This window comes from Pagrus pagrus, assembly GCF_965226575.1.
Source record: "Pagrus pagrus genome assembly, chromosome: 7".
NCBI lineage: Eukaryota > Metazoa > Chordata > Actinopteri > Spariformes > Sparidae > Pagrus > Pagrus pagrus.
In genome coordinates, this window is record NC_140191.1 from 28,058,730 (window position 1) to 28,074,520 (window position 15,791).

The window sequence follows — 15,791 nt, forward strand, 5'->3', positions numbered from 1 at the left end:
AAAATATGAAATATATGATGAACATACATATGCATCTAACTCAAACAGATGTATGAGTTAGATGTTTGTCAAACAGGGTTTAAGAAAACATTCTTACATCATGCGTAAACCCAGCCTCACCATCCAGATATCAGTGGCAGCTCTGTTCTCAGTTTTCACTCATCGTGCTCCAATAACGCCGTCAGTCATCCTCATCTGCTTGTGTCAAAGTCGTGCTGCATGAAGTCGCTTCATGCACGTTGGTTTAATCTTATGTCACAGGCTTTTACACCCCCTGCAGTAACACATGAGAGCCAGTTATGTCTGAGAGCAGAGAAACTGTTTTGTGTGTGAGCGTCTTATTTCACTTACTGTTATCTGTTACACTGTTTACTCCCCGTTCTGGAGGAGTGACGCGAGGGCCGCTGGCAGCTGAGGTTACTGCTTGCTGACTTGACACTGCAGTCAAAAGAGGAGTCTGAAGAGAGACAGTTGAATGTCATCATAAAAAGCATCTGCTCGCACAGTCACGATGCATTGATGATGTTTGTACAGAGATTAGAAGCCTTAAAGAGAGCTGATACATCCATGTTTTTAATGTCTAAATCAGTGATGATCTCCATCTGTGTTCCTGACAGTATTCCTCCTCTACACCATCCCATTAAAACACAATTTGCACTATGCCTCATTTCCTCGTTCACTATGGGCTGTAACTAACTCCTGCGTTAGCATCACGCTTCATTTACACGTCCACGCAGTGTGGGGCTTGGACTAATTCCTGCACAGAACATTGACACTTAATGGACAGGCTGAAGTGGATGTTTTGGCCAGCGTTCCACATAATGAGACAGTTTCTGACATGTGGGGGGGGTCGGTTCGTCAATGCTTTAGGTTCCACTGCCAGGTAATATCAGAGCCGTGGAAATTCAGCCTGGGTTTTACCGTGGGAACGGCTAGATGTCATTTCACTGTTATGGTTTCCCACATTTATTCTGACTAGTAGGAGCGAATAGTCAGAATCGCTGTATGTGTGGGTCTTGGGAGACTAAGGGAGGCGTGTGTGTGTGTGTGTGTGTGTGTGTGTGTGTGTGTGTGTGTGTGTGTGTGTGTGTGTGTGTACCTGAGGCTGTAGAGAGGGAGGCTTCCAGCTGACTCTGTCTCCTCAGCAGCACCTCCTCTCTCTTCAGAGCTGCCATGTACTTGGAGTAGGACCACGACAACTGAGGGAACATTTCCAGAAATCCAGTCAAATCTAACCTGATTAGAAAAACGGTTCAATTAGAGGATCGAGTTTCTCCTTCGTAGTCTGTGGTTGGAACTGATGAGGCCTTGTTTGGGTTTCATGCTGTAATTGAGTTTATCTTCATCACTGCAGTTTTTATTTTAATATCTTGTGCTCTCTGATAGTTATCAAAGGGGATCATTTAATCTGGTCTGGCTCCTTTCATTTGATACATTTTACACAAACATCTTCAGCTCTACATTCATGTTTCCCCATTAGGAGGACTACTTCTTACTGGCTGTGTGGGAGTCAGCAGCACTCTGCACTGTGTCCTCCGCTGCTGTTTTTCACCGCTTCGCTTTTGTTCTTCTACCTCATCTTCATCATCAGTCACTTCCTCCTCTCCAAAACTGGAGTCTGGCCTCTCCAGCTCTTCCTTTAGAAAAGAGGTCAGACTGAACACAGTTTTTATCACTCACGCATTGCCCCTTTATTCCCTCAGTATTGACCGTTTCCTCACCTGAGCCTTCCTCCTCTCGTCCTCCTCCTCCTCCTCCTCCTCTATTCTCCTCTGCCTCCGCATTCTGGCTCTGTGTTTGACTCGTTTCTCCTGCAGTAGAGGAAGGAGCTGCTCCTCTTGGACACTGCCGCTCAGCTCTTGAAACTCGGGCCAAAACTTCAGCAGTTCACTGAACACTGACATCTACAGTATGTACAGAGACAAAGAACATACATGCGGCCTACAAACTGGAAGAAACACAATATAAACCACACTTGTAGATACACACAAAGACAGTACCTGTGCCTCTCTGAAGATGTAAGGCCCCAGCTCGTGGCGCTTCTCTAGAATGTGCTGGGCCTGTTCAGGAGGGATGTCTATCTGCAGGGCGGGGGGCATGGAGGAGTTAATGAAACAGTTGATGATGGTGGAGATCTTCTGCTGGATGGTGGCCTCATCACTGTGGGAATGACAGAGGTCCTGCATACAGGAAGAGAGGAGACAGAGGAGAAAATAAATGTTCCCACTGCTCCTGAAATGTTTGAGAGGTGTATTTCAGATGTGAAAAGTTAATTTTCACCTTGACGTAGGACAGTTTCAGACGTTAAAGACAGTGACAAACTTACTTTCTCAATCAGCTCCTTACTATAAATAATGCCAGCTTACACGTGCACACTATTTGTAACAGTTTTTGTTATATCACTTGATTTCTTTGTGCTCTTCTCACTGCTTTGAAGTGGGCATGGTTTACTGAGAAAAAGTCAATATCATGTACTTGTACTATTTTGTGACATTATAATCAAAATCTCTTACGTGTTTTCAGGCCACACCACAGTCCTGATGAAGCAGGTTAGCTGAGTTTATGAGTGGTAAAAACACCATTAGTTTATTATGAGTTCAAGACAAGTAGTACTTTGAATGTGGCTTTTCAGCACATTTCAGCACCTTCACAATGTGTCTTACAATTAAAGATCCTCTGCTCACATATTATGTCTCTCATTTCACTGGAAAGTCCATTCTCGGTGTATCAATGCAAACTTTTAATTAAAGTAACAATAAACTTTTTTTTTTCAATGGTGCGGAACTGAAAAGTTTTTGTTTATTTTTAATATTAGGTGACAGTGGAGAAAGCAGAAAGCATAATGGCATAATATAAAGGTGTCATTGCAGTTACACAATGTGACCCACCAGCACAATAACCTCTAGATATTCTTGCTCCTTTTACCTTATATCTCTGCACCTCCAGCCAGAAGAGCACGTCATTTTCTAAGAAGTCTCCCCTCAGAGAGACAAAGTGCTGGAACTGCGTACAAGTGACGGGGTTGAATAGGATCCGTCGAAACAACAGGATCTCCTTAGAGGAACTCATCCACAAGCCCTTGGCCTGCAAGGACATTATAACAAACACAGACATTTGACATTTGTACAGCAGTAGAATCTGCAGTGTGCTCCTGAAGAACAGCAGTAGAGTTAATATGTGACCTCTGAGCTACAGTCTAAGCTCACAGAAAACTGAGATAATGATACTCCTTTATTTAGAAAACCTGCTGTTTGCCAATGATGAGATAATGAGCATAAGAGCAAGATGAGAGTCACAATCATGTATGAAAATTCCTTCCTGTAATCATCCTGCTCATAATGTGAACTGTTCATGTTTTATATCTACGTTCTACTGCAGCGCTGAGATGAGAGGACAGGAACAGGGCCGTGTGGAAAACACTCCAAACACTATTAAAGGAAGGTTAGTAATGCTGATGCTTTAATCTTATTTATCCTGGATCCAATTTGGGAAACTAACCACAAGGCCAAAATGGTGTTTGACAAAGCCAGTGCTCAAAGCCAAGTCATGAACTAAATCTCACATGCTCTCAGGCCAGGAAATGCCTTATTTCTCTCCATTCAAAATATCCAGCTTCCCCAGAGGATTTCTCCTTACCTTCCAGGCTTCTCTCCTTTTTCTGCGTCGTCGGTAGACGTACTGCGAGGCGTACCGGTCTGTTGCTTGGGGCTACCACACACACACAGAGGTCAGAAGTCAGAAACTGAGTCAACTAGGTTTAACAGAGACACTGAACACCTCTCAAACCTCTCCACTCTGCGCTCTTTGTCACTGGCCGTAACAAAAAGCTTTTCCTCCCCTCTTTCACCTTCCCTTAGTCTTTATCTCCTCCAATGTTATTCCTCCAATCTCCTCTCAGAGATCTTTATCTCTCCAATGTCATCGGTCTCCCACCGCCAGCCTCCTCCAACCTCCTCTTCACCATCTTTTCCACCATTGTCCTTGTCCAGTGTGTAATGTTAAACTCTGCCTGCATCTCATTACCTAATGAGAGGATCTGTGTGACCAAACGTTGTAAACATGATAACATAATGATGCAGAGCAGCGGAATCTGTGGTTTATGTGTTACCACCTGAGGAGGCAACCTGAGAGAGCGATGGCACAGTGACAGCATTTAGTGGTTTCTCACATAGCAGAGCCACTAATGTGTGTCTGACTTTGTATCTTTGTCCACTCTCAAGGCCTTTATACAGCAGGAATCAAATTCTATTACAGAGCGTACAAGTACTATTTTATATATATCTATATATAAAATCAAATCCTCCATGCAAAGAAATGTTCAGAAGGTCTTGGTGGTGTCTGACCTCTAATGACTTATTTACTGATGAGTGATTTACTACTGTTACAGAGGTTTCACAGTCTCCCAGTATCCACTGCTGACACCATCATGGAAGTGTATTAGTTAACTGGCGTTAATAATGGTTCAATACAGCCCAACCAGACACAACAACAGAACGATGTGGATGTCCGTTGTACATGTTGTCTTTTAAAATCTGATTGAAAAAGCTGAATTCTTTTAAGGTTTAACAGTTCTTTCTTTAACCATTTCCTGATCTGCACATGGTACATGTGACTTGGACATAGAAACAAGTCACTATGAGTTTAAAAAATTGGACACAGCACCAGACATGTCTGGTTGTGTACAAACAAAATCTCCTTCTCTCTTTCTAACAGAATAGATCATTGCCTTTTTGGGAAATACCCTTACTGGCCTTCTTGCTGGGAGTTAGAATAGGAGATTCATATTACTCTCAGGTCTGTCCATTAAACATAAGACCACATCCAGCAGCCAACAAAGTTATCTTAGCATAAAGGAGAAACAGCTAGCCTGGCTCTGTCCAAAGTAAAGCTGTATCAGGTAGTCGATCGAAAGAAAATCAATTGCCAAATATTTTAAATATCTTTTGCTGGTACCAGCTTCCTAAATGTCATTGATGATAGCACACGTCATTGAGTTTTTGACTGTTGGTTGGAAAAAATAAGCAAAATAAAGACGTCACTTTGGGCTCTGGAAAAAATAATGAGCATTTCTCAATTTTTTGACATTATAGACAAAAAAAAATTAAGATTAACTGATTAATCATGAAAATAATTAGCAGATTAATCGATAATGAAAATCTTTAGCTTCAACCCTAGTCCAAACAAAATACACCTACTAGCACCTCTAAAGCTCATTTATTAATGCGTTATATCTTGTTTGTGCAATCTGCACGAAAGCCACAGTGGAAGTACTGGGACTCTTTCTTGGCTGGGAACTTCCTAAAATCTCTGCCAGTTCCCTGGCTGCTGCTCAGAGCCAAGAAACAGTCAGGCATATAAAACCCCAACTTGTATAAAAACCTCAACATGTCATTTTTAAACTTTGGATTTGTACGGATTACAAACACAAGAAATAATATGTAACTAGTGAGCTTTAGAGATTCTGGTGGATGGACTGTGTTATCTCTGGCAAAGCCAGGCTAGCCGTTTCCCTGGTTTCAGTCTTTATGCTAAGCTAAGCTAATTAAGCTGGATGTGGCTTTGCTTAATGGAGACATAAGCGTGGTATCAGCAAATAGGCCTATTTCCCAAAATACAGAGCCATATTTTTGAGCGTATTATAGGTGTAATTTGTAAGAAACGGCCAGAATTTGACAGGAGTGGCGTCAGCAGCAGAGGAGCAGGAGAGAATTGGACAGCAGTAGACTGTTTTGGTGTGTTTTACTTCATTTATATCAAGTTTAAATTAAGTGTGTTTGATGATGAGTCAACCATGATGAGTAAAATGGGTGTAAAAATATAAATTTATTTTGTTTACTTATTAGACTAAGGAGCAAATTTGCTGCCCACATAAATCTGAAACCAGCTGAAACTACGGGGTTTTTCAGACTTTCACCTCTTGAGGTACAAAGAGGTATTACGAGACACGTTAACTTCAGTAGACATGTCTGCAACAAAAATGTATGTCTTTGACATAACGTCAACACTGTTGTATCTTCACACTCTAATGTAAGTTCATTTTCTGAATGTTTTAAAAAAAATTTGCACTAATTTCCCCTTCAGATAATTTCTGTTTGAATACGATCAGTTAGTTGTGTTAGCATTAGTTCAGAACCAGGATGTCCACCTTTGGTTGGTGTCTCTGCCGCTGTGTGAACTCCGCTGTGGACAGGAATAGAGGCAGCCAGCTTTCCTCAATGTGACTCCTGACAATGTCCTGGATCTCCAGGACGACAGGGTTCGAGAGACAATCCAGCTTAAGACGCTCCAGCCCACCTGCCAAACGCAGTATCTACACACACGCACACACACAAAAAAAAACAAGCCAAATACAATCAGATCACGGCAGATGCAGATGGTTGCATGTGTTTGATTTGAATGCTAAAGATGACTGAGTGTACATTTCTGTAGATTTGTATAAATCAACATGAAGAACAGATGAGGAGCAGAACAAACTCAGAAGAAAACTGCCCACAGTGGGAAACACAACTGAAGACTCCTGACTCCTGCTGTGCTCTTCATCATTCCCACAATCCCTCTGTTCTCTTCATCGCCCGTCTGCTTTCTGTCTTAATACATCGATCTGGCCGTGTCTCCCTATTTATATCTCCTTTATATTTTCTCTCATCTCATTTTGCACGCACACAGGCGTGCATGCACATACACTCACACACACGCTTCAGAAATGAGAACCAGTCGTGGCACTGGAGTGGGAGTCAGTAGATGAAAGGAGGCCAATCTGTGACTGGATGACTGAGTGATTGAAAGAGTGAAGGGCCAAAGCAGTAAAGCTGTCAGTCTCTCTACATCGCTCACGCAGACAAGAACCAACGCTGAGATGTAAGAGCTGCAGCCGGACCCAATCGTACAGAGTTAGAAGCACTAGAATTGGCGTATTCATTAAAATGCACAGCTATAATCATCATTTTGATGGTATTTCTGAGATGAGGATGACAAATGAGAAAGCTTGAGCACCAGAGTTGAAGTCATGTCAACAAGTAAACTATATGGCTCTCTGTTAATGCAGCATGGTTAAAGAACATTGAGGGTTCATCAATGGCCATTACTGTAATATGTCCTGTAACAGTGATCTCCTACCAGTGCTAATTGTACCACAGGGAGAGCCACTCCAAGGGGAATGTATGAAAACAGCTCAACTGATTTGACAAAAAAAAAAAATAAATAGAGGAAAACCTCAACACTGCCTGTATGTGTGCGTGAAAAGTAGTTTGTAAGCTAGCAGAAAAGTCTGAACAATACTGCTCCGACTTAAATGGAGACCAGTTAGTGAATGTTCACGTAGCTAGTTAAAAGTAATGGTTTAAAATGTTGAAATGGAACATGATGTAACTTTTAAAGTAATTCTAGAGAAGTATCATTGATTGTTGAGTCTCATTCCCAGCTCTTCAAATCCCAGCACTTTGAGTTAATGGTCTGACGCCAAAGACCCGATTTGATATTTGATTTGGATTGGTCTTTGATAATCTGAGCATGGGACTGATGTACCCCGCCACTCGCCCCAGCCCCCCGCCACCCTGGAGAGGATAAGTGGGTTACAGCTAACGGATGGATAGATGGAAAGAGACTCAACAATCAACTATCTTGCTGCAGAAAGTTACATAGTGCTAGTTTCAGTTGAAGATAAATGTCTGGAATAACCAAGTATCAGTTAAGCTGTTGAAACAACTAAAGCTAGTAAGTAGCAACGGATAAACAGCTGAGCTAGTTGGCGTTGGTCTCGCTCGCTTATGTAAGTCACATAGCAGCATCAGTATCAAACTGAGACTGTTTCATAACCAGTTTAAAGTTTGTAGTTTTACAGTTAAAAATGAATTAAATAAACACATTTAGTACATGCAGCGATGTCAATGAAGAGGTGCTTGAGTTTGAGACTGTCCTATAACTCATGTTAAAATGAAACTCTTCTCTTTGACAGTACAGTGAATACAACATAGCAAACATCTTGGCTTTCACAAAAGAGAAAACCCGGTTCACTGCTCAGTGTCCCGTCTACTCATCCTAACTCTACACAGCCTGCCCTCCTAGAATCCAGAAAACTAATATCAGACTATAAATGTCAGGAGAGATTTCATCCTACTGTCATTGTTACTGGAGCTGATCTTCTTTATCTTTCTGGATCCAAACCACTCTCTTCTTGTTTTAATTCTAACCATGTCCTCTCATCCCCCGTTTCCCACCGACACCCTGCTGTCAGAGCTGTCAGCATGAAGTCTGCAGGATGCCAAAGAAGGGAGATGGGAAACTGTATGAGAGCCGCAGCCTCTGTTTATCAAATCTAAATGTCAAGTGTCAGGTGACTCTCACATCTCATTTTGGGTTTGTATTTGCACCTCTACAAATATTCAATTTTAAATTGAGTTGCAACTATACCAAAAGGGGAACAGTGGCCAACAACACTGAACATGTTTTTAATCCATGTGACGTACATCATTCTGTTGTTCTGATGTGGCTGGGCTGTCGGCGCCAAAGAAGTACTTCCTGTTGAGGTATTTGGTTGCAATATGAGACGACCTCTCATGTCTGACAGCTTTCTCCTTCTGAGGAGTCCTCCTGTACTGCTCCAGATCCAACCAGCATGTCAGATGAATACTGAGCAGAAACACACATGTTGACAAAAAACATGTTATTTTCACAATAACTTTGGTGTATTGTATGTATCCTGACAATAATAGCCCACACATTCTGTGCATTTTCATGCAGCCTTCTTTTCAATTTAATGTGGATATGACAAACATGTGCATTTCAAGCAGTGTGACACAGTAAATCTATTGTACATGGGTAAATTGGTAAATATAGGTAAAGTGGGGGACATAAATCTAAACAAAGAGCAAAAATGTGATACAAAAACTGCGTAGTTATACAGCTCACCTGGCATCCTCATTCTGTAGGAAAGACATAAAGTGCCCGATCTCATGGCGGTGACGAAGTAAGGAACCTAGACGGTAACCTTGGTATTTTGGAGACACTCTGGACCAAGACTCAGACGCCCGGGAGCCCCTCAGGAGGGGAGTAGAAGTTGTAACAGAAAAGGGAAATGCCACAGTCCCACACTGCTCCTCCTGTAGAATAGATACAGCAGCAGGAGGGAGCGAATAAGTGATGGAAATGGAGAGATGAAGCAGGAAAGAGAAAAAGAAGGTATGGTATAAAACTCTGAATGGAGATTTTTCCACATCACATCATACCTTAGCCATGCCAAGCATGTAGTCTTGGAACTATAGATAACGTCATTGTTACCAAGCAATACATAAATACTGGAAAGAGACCATATTCACATTAATGTTTACATTAGCTTGTTCATGCTCACAGGTGTGTGTTTATTGGCTATAAACTGAGCACCAACATTTTATAAATCAGTGGAACTGGTGGATGCTGGCTGACCTGTTTCAGTCGCTCCTCTGACTCCTCGTACAGACTCTGGAGTTCTCTGTATTCCTGACTGTCGACACGGCGCACCTTCTCCTTCACACACACCTACATGCACACACATACATACACATAAAGTCAATAAGGGCTGCAACCATTAGTCATGTTTTGAATCAATCGATTTGTTTGATGTTTTAAGCAGAAATGCCAGACGATTGATTGTCCTAGGTTCTCAAGTCTGAGAATATGCTGCTTTTTTCGGTCTTGCATCCGTTGAATTGAAAATTCAAAAAAATTGATCAGACAAGACTTAATGACTTCACCTTGTGCTCTGGGACATTTTTGTTTTCGGATGTTTTTTAGACTGAAATGATTGTTTGAGAAAATAATCACTAGTCACAACCCTAAAGCCAATCAGTCACAGAACCACACTTAACCTCAGACTAACAACTCAATAATAATTTGGTCCTTACTATTTTTCATACATACACCAAATCATTATTAAACATTTCACAGTTTGTTTTGATGGAAATCCTCTTTCTTCAGTAAGATCTGACGTGCGTGTGTGCTGCACATCCAATGAGTAGTCAATCCACTTGATGACCAATTTCTCTTTCTGCATCTTAAATGTGAATATTTTCTGGTTTCTTTATCGCTGTATTACAGAAAACTAACTATATTTGAGTTGTGGACAAGACATGTGAGGACATTTTTCAACATTTTATAGATTAAACAACTAATCAGTTAGTTGTGAAAATAATCAACATACTAACCAACAATGAATAGAAGTGTGTCAGCCCCACTGTAAACTGACTAATGAAATCCGCTTCCTCCAGATAAAGGGGAAGTGAATTATGCCACTGATGTACTATGGTTACCTTCTGGAAGGACTCTTTGTCCCTGCTGACCAGCAGTGTCCACGGCTCCAGCAGGATGTTCAGTATGTGATCCTCAACCTTGTCAAACAGCTCCTCAAAAGCAGGCATCATTTGGTCGTACACCTCCCTCCTGGTGTCCTCATCAACACCAAGGCTCCTCCTGGCAGAGCTGAAGAGATAGGTGGAGTAAAGGAGCTGAGAGGAGAGGAGAGGAGAGGAGAGGAGAGGAGAGGAGAGGAGAGGAGAGGTCATAAAAATGTCATCACTTCAGAAACATTTCTCTCCAAAACCGCCATCACTTCCATCATCACCATTGTTCGGTGCTCTCATACACAATATTCACTATCTCTCATCACTTCTGCCATCACACCACATAAATGTCACTCATTTAACCCTCTTGGCCACAGCACTGTGGAAAGATCATCTAAATGTCATTCTTCTGGTGAACTAAAGGTTAACTGAAGGAAAATAGATTTCACTGTGAAATATTCTGGACTGGACCGCTCAGCTTTCCTCCCTGGTCCAGCTGCAGTCAGACTGGGTGGTTCTGGGTGACTGGACTGGCGCAGGGCTAGGGGGGTCTGACTCACTTGTTTTCATGGGCGTTTAAATCTCTCCACTTAGTGAGGGGTAAAGAGGGCAGGATAACGGGAGTGGTAGGCCAAGAGAGCACGCAAAAAACAGCAGGTGTGTGTGTGTAAAAGGATATAATCGATCTGTGTTTCGTTGCCTTTTGATGTCTTTAATTTATATCAATAGTTGCTTTTTATACATTTTTAGACATCTGTTCTCTGCAACTTTAATTTGTGGTGATTCATGAAAATGAAGTGAAAATGAGAGGAGTGTTTTGTGACAGGAAAATGCAGATACATTAAAATTGAGCCAGCCTGGAATCAACTCCAGATGGAGATGAATTATCAAATGCACTAAGTCTCAAATTGAAACTGCAAAAAGATGCATACTATCATAGCACATACTGACAAACATTTTCATTATTTTTATAATAGAGGAAATACTTTATGGGTTATTGCTTCATTTAGATTTTCCTGATTTGATCACGCAGGGCTAGTGACTGTTAAATACCTGACATTAGATTTGACAAATATCACCTCAGGGTCTCTATCCTTGATATATGTGGAGTATAGATAGTGTGTTAAAACCAGATCAGTACTTAACAGCTTTTTTTTTAATGCAGAAAACCCTCAAGTGAAATCTAGCAGGACAACCTTGCCCTTGATCTTGTGAGTGTGTGTGCCGACCTGTGCCTCTCTCTGTACTCTGTAAGGGTCCAGTCCATCCTGATAGAACAGCCCATGGTAGTGCTGCAGGTCACTCCAAAAGTTAATTGCATTCTCCCACAGCTAAAACAAAAAGAGAGAGTATAAGTTATTGCTCCACATAATGATTATATTTAAATGTGTGATCATGATTAAATGCAATGGACTACAGAGAATGAAAGCAGACACCTTTACCTGGTTTCCAGATTGTTCACAGAAGTTTGCAAAGTATAAGCCGGCACACGAGTCAACACAAAGAGCCTGTAACATCTTTTCCATTCTTCTGCTGCCCAGTAACTGACTTCTGCTAGAATATAACTGATGATACATACACACAAGACAAAGCATTTAATTAAAAAAAAATCAACACAACAATTTATGAAAATGTAAATGAAGTGATATAAAAATTGGAATATAGCAACTTCTCATAAGTGAAGCTGGAAGCAAATGTTTGGCAGCAGTTTGTTTGATAAATGACAGTTTCCGATCCTGATTTTAACTAATTAAACCTCAGCTCTACTTAAAACTACAGCGATACAAATCTTTCGTGGTAAAGGACAATTAACTGCTCCATTGCTCCTAGTCTCTGTGTTGTTGCTCTCTTCCCCACCTTAAAACTTTAGTAGTATCATATCCTAAGGCTCCTACCTCTGTTTGGACAGTATGGGGGGACCGGGCCAGGCAGGTGTCAGGGCAGAGGCGAGGTAGGGTCAAAGAGTCATAACGGGGCTGTATGCCCGATAGAGGGCTAACACACCACTCTGTCCACAGCCCAAAATGAGGGGAGTCATTACTGTCTTCCTGAACACACTGGGACGTCCAGAACCGAGGAGCCCTGTAGGATATTTATACAAAGAATTAACTATAAATGCAAAGTTACTGAACGGCATATGCTATACCAAACTTATGTAGGATGTAACTCATAGTATATGTCTATTACATGAAAAGCTCATATGTATGGACACTAAAAACAATATTAATCAATATTAACAGACACTGGTCACAAATATAGTCTCTATGAATAACATTAGGGAACTTGAATACTGTGAATTGTGAATCTCACCAGTAAGACAGCAGTGACTCAGTGAGGATGGGCTGAACTGAGTGCAGTTTCTCCTCTGTCCAGCAGGGGGAGGTAGTCAGCTCAAGTCTGGAGAGCAGCTCCACATTTAGACTGCTCCGGCTGCTGCTCGGCAGGTACCAGCTCCGCATTAGGACTAAATACCTGATCAGCATTACAGTACAGCACATATAACATTATATTACATTTAATACTTGTATCATTTGACAAACTTGCTTTTTGTTTAGTTTTTTTTTCATAGCTGCAGTTGGCATCCAAAATACTGAGTTCAATATCAAATCATGACCATTAAACAGATGCTGTTAGCTTTTGTATCAACAGCAAAAAAAAGTTCAGTTCACCAGAATAGCGAATAGTGTGTTTTATCATGTTGTAATGTTTACCTGTTCTTCCGCTCTCTGTTCTGTATAGCTTGCAATCTCTCTATATCCATCCACAGAATAAACAGCTTCCATCCTGGCGTTCCTCGCAAAAATTCCTTGAAGTCATCCAAGCCTAGTCTACTGCCTTGGCAACAGGCACCATGGTAACAAATATCAATTACATTTTCCTGGTCTGTGCCCCTACTCCCCACCTCCCAGTTCTTCTTAAACCATTCTGTTTTTTCTTCTCCTCCACTCCCCCTCCTGCCTTCTTGAACTTTATCTTTCTCACCCTCCAATCTTTCTCTGTAAACTTTACGTTCACAGGATCTATCTGCGCTGGCACAATTTGTCTGGTCTCCTGAGTTGTTGAAATAGTCAGAGGTGTTGGCCTGGCTCTGACCATCCACCATGTTCAGTGCACTGTTAAGCACCTGTTCAACTACTTCAGCAGCCAGGTACTCCAGCTGTAGTTCAGGGGACTCGTAATTCTCGCTACTGGACACTTTGACAGGTTTGTCCTCTGAGTTGCCAGATGATGGCACTGTTTTCAAGCTCTGGAGTTCCTGGGTTTTGTCACATTTAGGGAAGGAGGAACATGGGAAACATCTGGGTGATTCACCAAATATTCTGTTGATACATTCCTTCTCGCCAGAAGTAACATGAATCCTCATAGACCCTGAACAGTAAAGGCAGATAGGACATTATGTTAATAACTTGACTTCAGCATGCACACATGTACAGAACACAAAGATACACAAATAGTAAACACACCAGTATATACCTTGTTTTGGTGAAATGTTCTCCTGAGAATGTGAGCAGGTTAGGACCTTCACTGCATTGTTATTTTTCTTGTCAAACTGGGAGGAAAAACGCAGTTGTGGAGCTGACAGGGTGGCTCGACCTGAGCTGCCTTTCCTCCTCTGGACACAGAAGTTTAGTTCCCACTGAAACAGCAGCTTGGCTAGTCTGAGAATTACCAGAATAAAAAACCTGATACACCACAGGTCACAGAATACACAAGCATGTGTTCTTCTTGAAATTTACAAACTTGGCTATTGTTATTTCTCTATCACTGCTACTATGTGTAGGTTGCAAGTAAGCGTGAGTTAGTCAGTCATCTGATCTGTGCAGGGATGTGGCCTAAGGACCTCTCGCAAGATGCGTGAGTAATTAGACTGTAGGATGGGGGGATAGGATGTAGGGCAACAGTCTGAGACACAATCACAAGGATTCCAAGAAGCCACACAACAACCACAGTGTACTGTTGATTGAAGCAGATCACTGTTTAACCTAGGTTATTAAGCAAGTATTTCTAGGTTGTAGCAGATCTGATGTAATGACAGCAAAGTTAGCAAATAAAGAAAGAAAGGTATGAGCTATCAGACGCACTGCTCGGAGTGAGCACTTTAGTAATATTGTAAAACATGTTATAGTAATACTAGGATGTAAACAGCAAGAACAAGATCAAAACCAATGCAGAATATAGGAGGTAAAACTGTATTTTTTGTATGTAGAGTAGGTACAAAAACAAAGTAGTACCTGTATTCATGGTAGCAGTCGCTTTGAAGGAAAAAGGGCAATCTTTCTTTCACGATCCACTGAATTCCTTGCTCTCTGTCCAGGCACTGCAAAGGTCAGGGAGACAGACTCAAATCAAAACTCTTAAACTACAGCACAGACATCTGCTCGTCTTCAAAACCAAATATGTCCAAATATTGCATTCCACATAAAGGAATTATTCACTACTTACACAAACAGTGTAATGGTTGTCTACTGGAGGGGTTCTGGCCAGTGCTGTGGGGTCACCAGTAAGGAGTTGGGATTTGCAGTGGTTCAGGACTGATCTGATTCCTCTGGAGACAAACTCAGCAGCTCCATTCTCCACCTCAAACAGCCTGGTGTCCTGGTTGTATATCAAAGACTCTGGGAAACACTGGACAGAGTTGTAAGGCTATAAGAATAAGAGATTTATTAAAAATAGGCTAGATATGTAAATTAGGGCTATTTTACCGGCAAGCTTAAGAAATCATTGAAGAAGTGGGCCAACACATCATCGGAGGCCAGAGAGTTCTCCTGCATGGACACAATAAAACATTAGGCTACTGAAAGAGGCAAAGTTCAGAAATTCCTCTAAACCCAAACTACTGAGATTGAGAATTATGAAATGTCAATAATCAAAACTTGTACTCACAAAATTGGCAGCTGTGAGATGGGGCAACTCTGAACACAGACGAAAGGACTAAGTTACCAACATTAGTTCCAATAATGTTACTTGAAGTTTCTTAAAAGTACTGCTCTTACCTGCTGAAATGACTCCACACATCATTCGTTTCAAAAGTACAAATGCCTGTATAGTATATTCAAACTGGTAGCCAAGAAAGTTAAGCCAGGCCGTCACATCTGAACATTCAGCCAGCCACAAACCTCTCAGTGTAATTACAGACACACTGCAGGTTGCTATGGAAGTGGACTCATTTTCAAAACACAGGGGGCGGTAAAAGTTTAACTAGAGAAGACCAGAGAGGAATGTATGCAAGATTGTTTCTTGCTTAAGTTCGAGAGCCAAAAATTATTTAATTCTTAATTCTCCACAGAATTGACATTACTGTTACTATCCAAGATCACTTGCATGTAGTGAAAATGTTTAAATAAGTGAATGTCATTGTTGCATTTAGGACAAGGTAAGTATAAGTGTATACCACTAGAGGGCAGCAAACGCTGACAAATGAATTCATACAAATTACAATAAAGACTCAGGCCAAAACAGACCAATTATTTCACAAAT

The 15,791-nt window shown here is 41.4% G+C and overlaps 1 protein-coding gene across 1 annotated transcript; it reads right to left on the reverse strand.

Moving 5' to 3' along the window:
- Positions 1 to 77: 77 nt before the first annotated feature.
- rgs22 (regulator of G protein signaling 22) lies at positions 78 to 15,329 on the reverse strand (the record flags this gene model as incomplete). The annotated part of the gene is made up of 24 exons (XM_084357666.1): positions 78 to 274; positions 352 to 457; positions 1,100 to 1,199; positions 1,497 to 1,637; positions 1,722 to 1,904; positions 2,001 to 2,180; positions 2,926 to 3,084; positions 3,637 to 3,708; positions 6,146 to 6,310; positions 8,466 to 8,628; positions 8,908 to 9,098; positions 9,421 to 9,513; positions 10,284 to 10,478; positions 11,543 to 11,644; positions 11,756 to 11,878; positions 12,209 to 12,395; positions 12,624 to 12,785; positions 13,025 to 13,682; positions 13,788 to 13,972; positions 14,546 to 14,631; positions 14,757 to 14,957; positions 15,017 to 15,079; positions 15,198 to 15,226; positions 15,308 to 15,329. 23 exons carry the CDS (start codon positions 15,327 to 15,329, stop codon positions 354 to 356), a joined length of 3,564 nt encoding a protein of 1,187 aa, XP_084213792.1. The 3' UTR covers positions 78 to 274; positions 352 to 353.
- Positions 15,330 to 15,791: the final 462 nt, after the last annotated feature.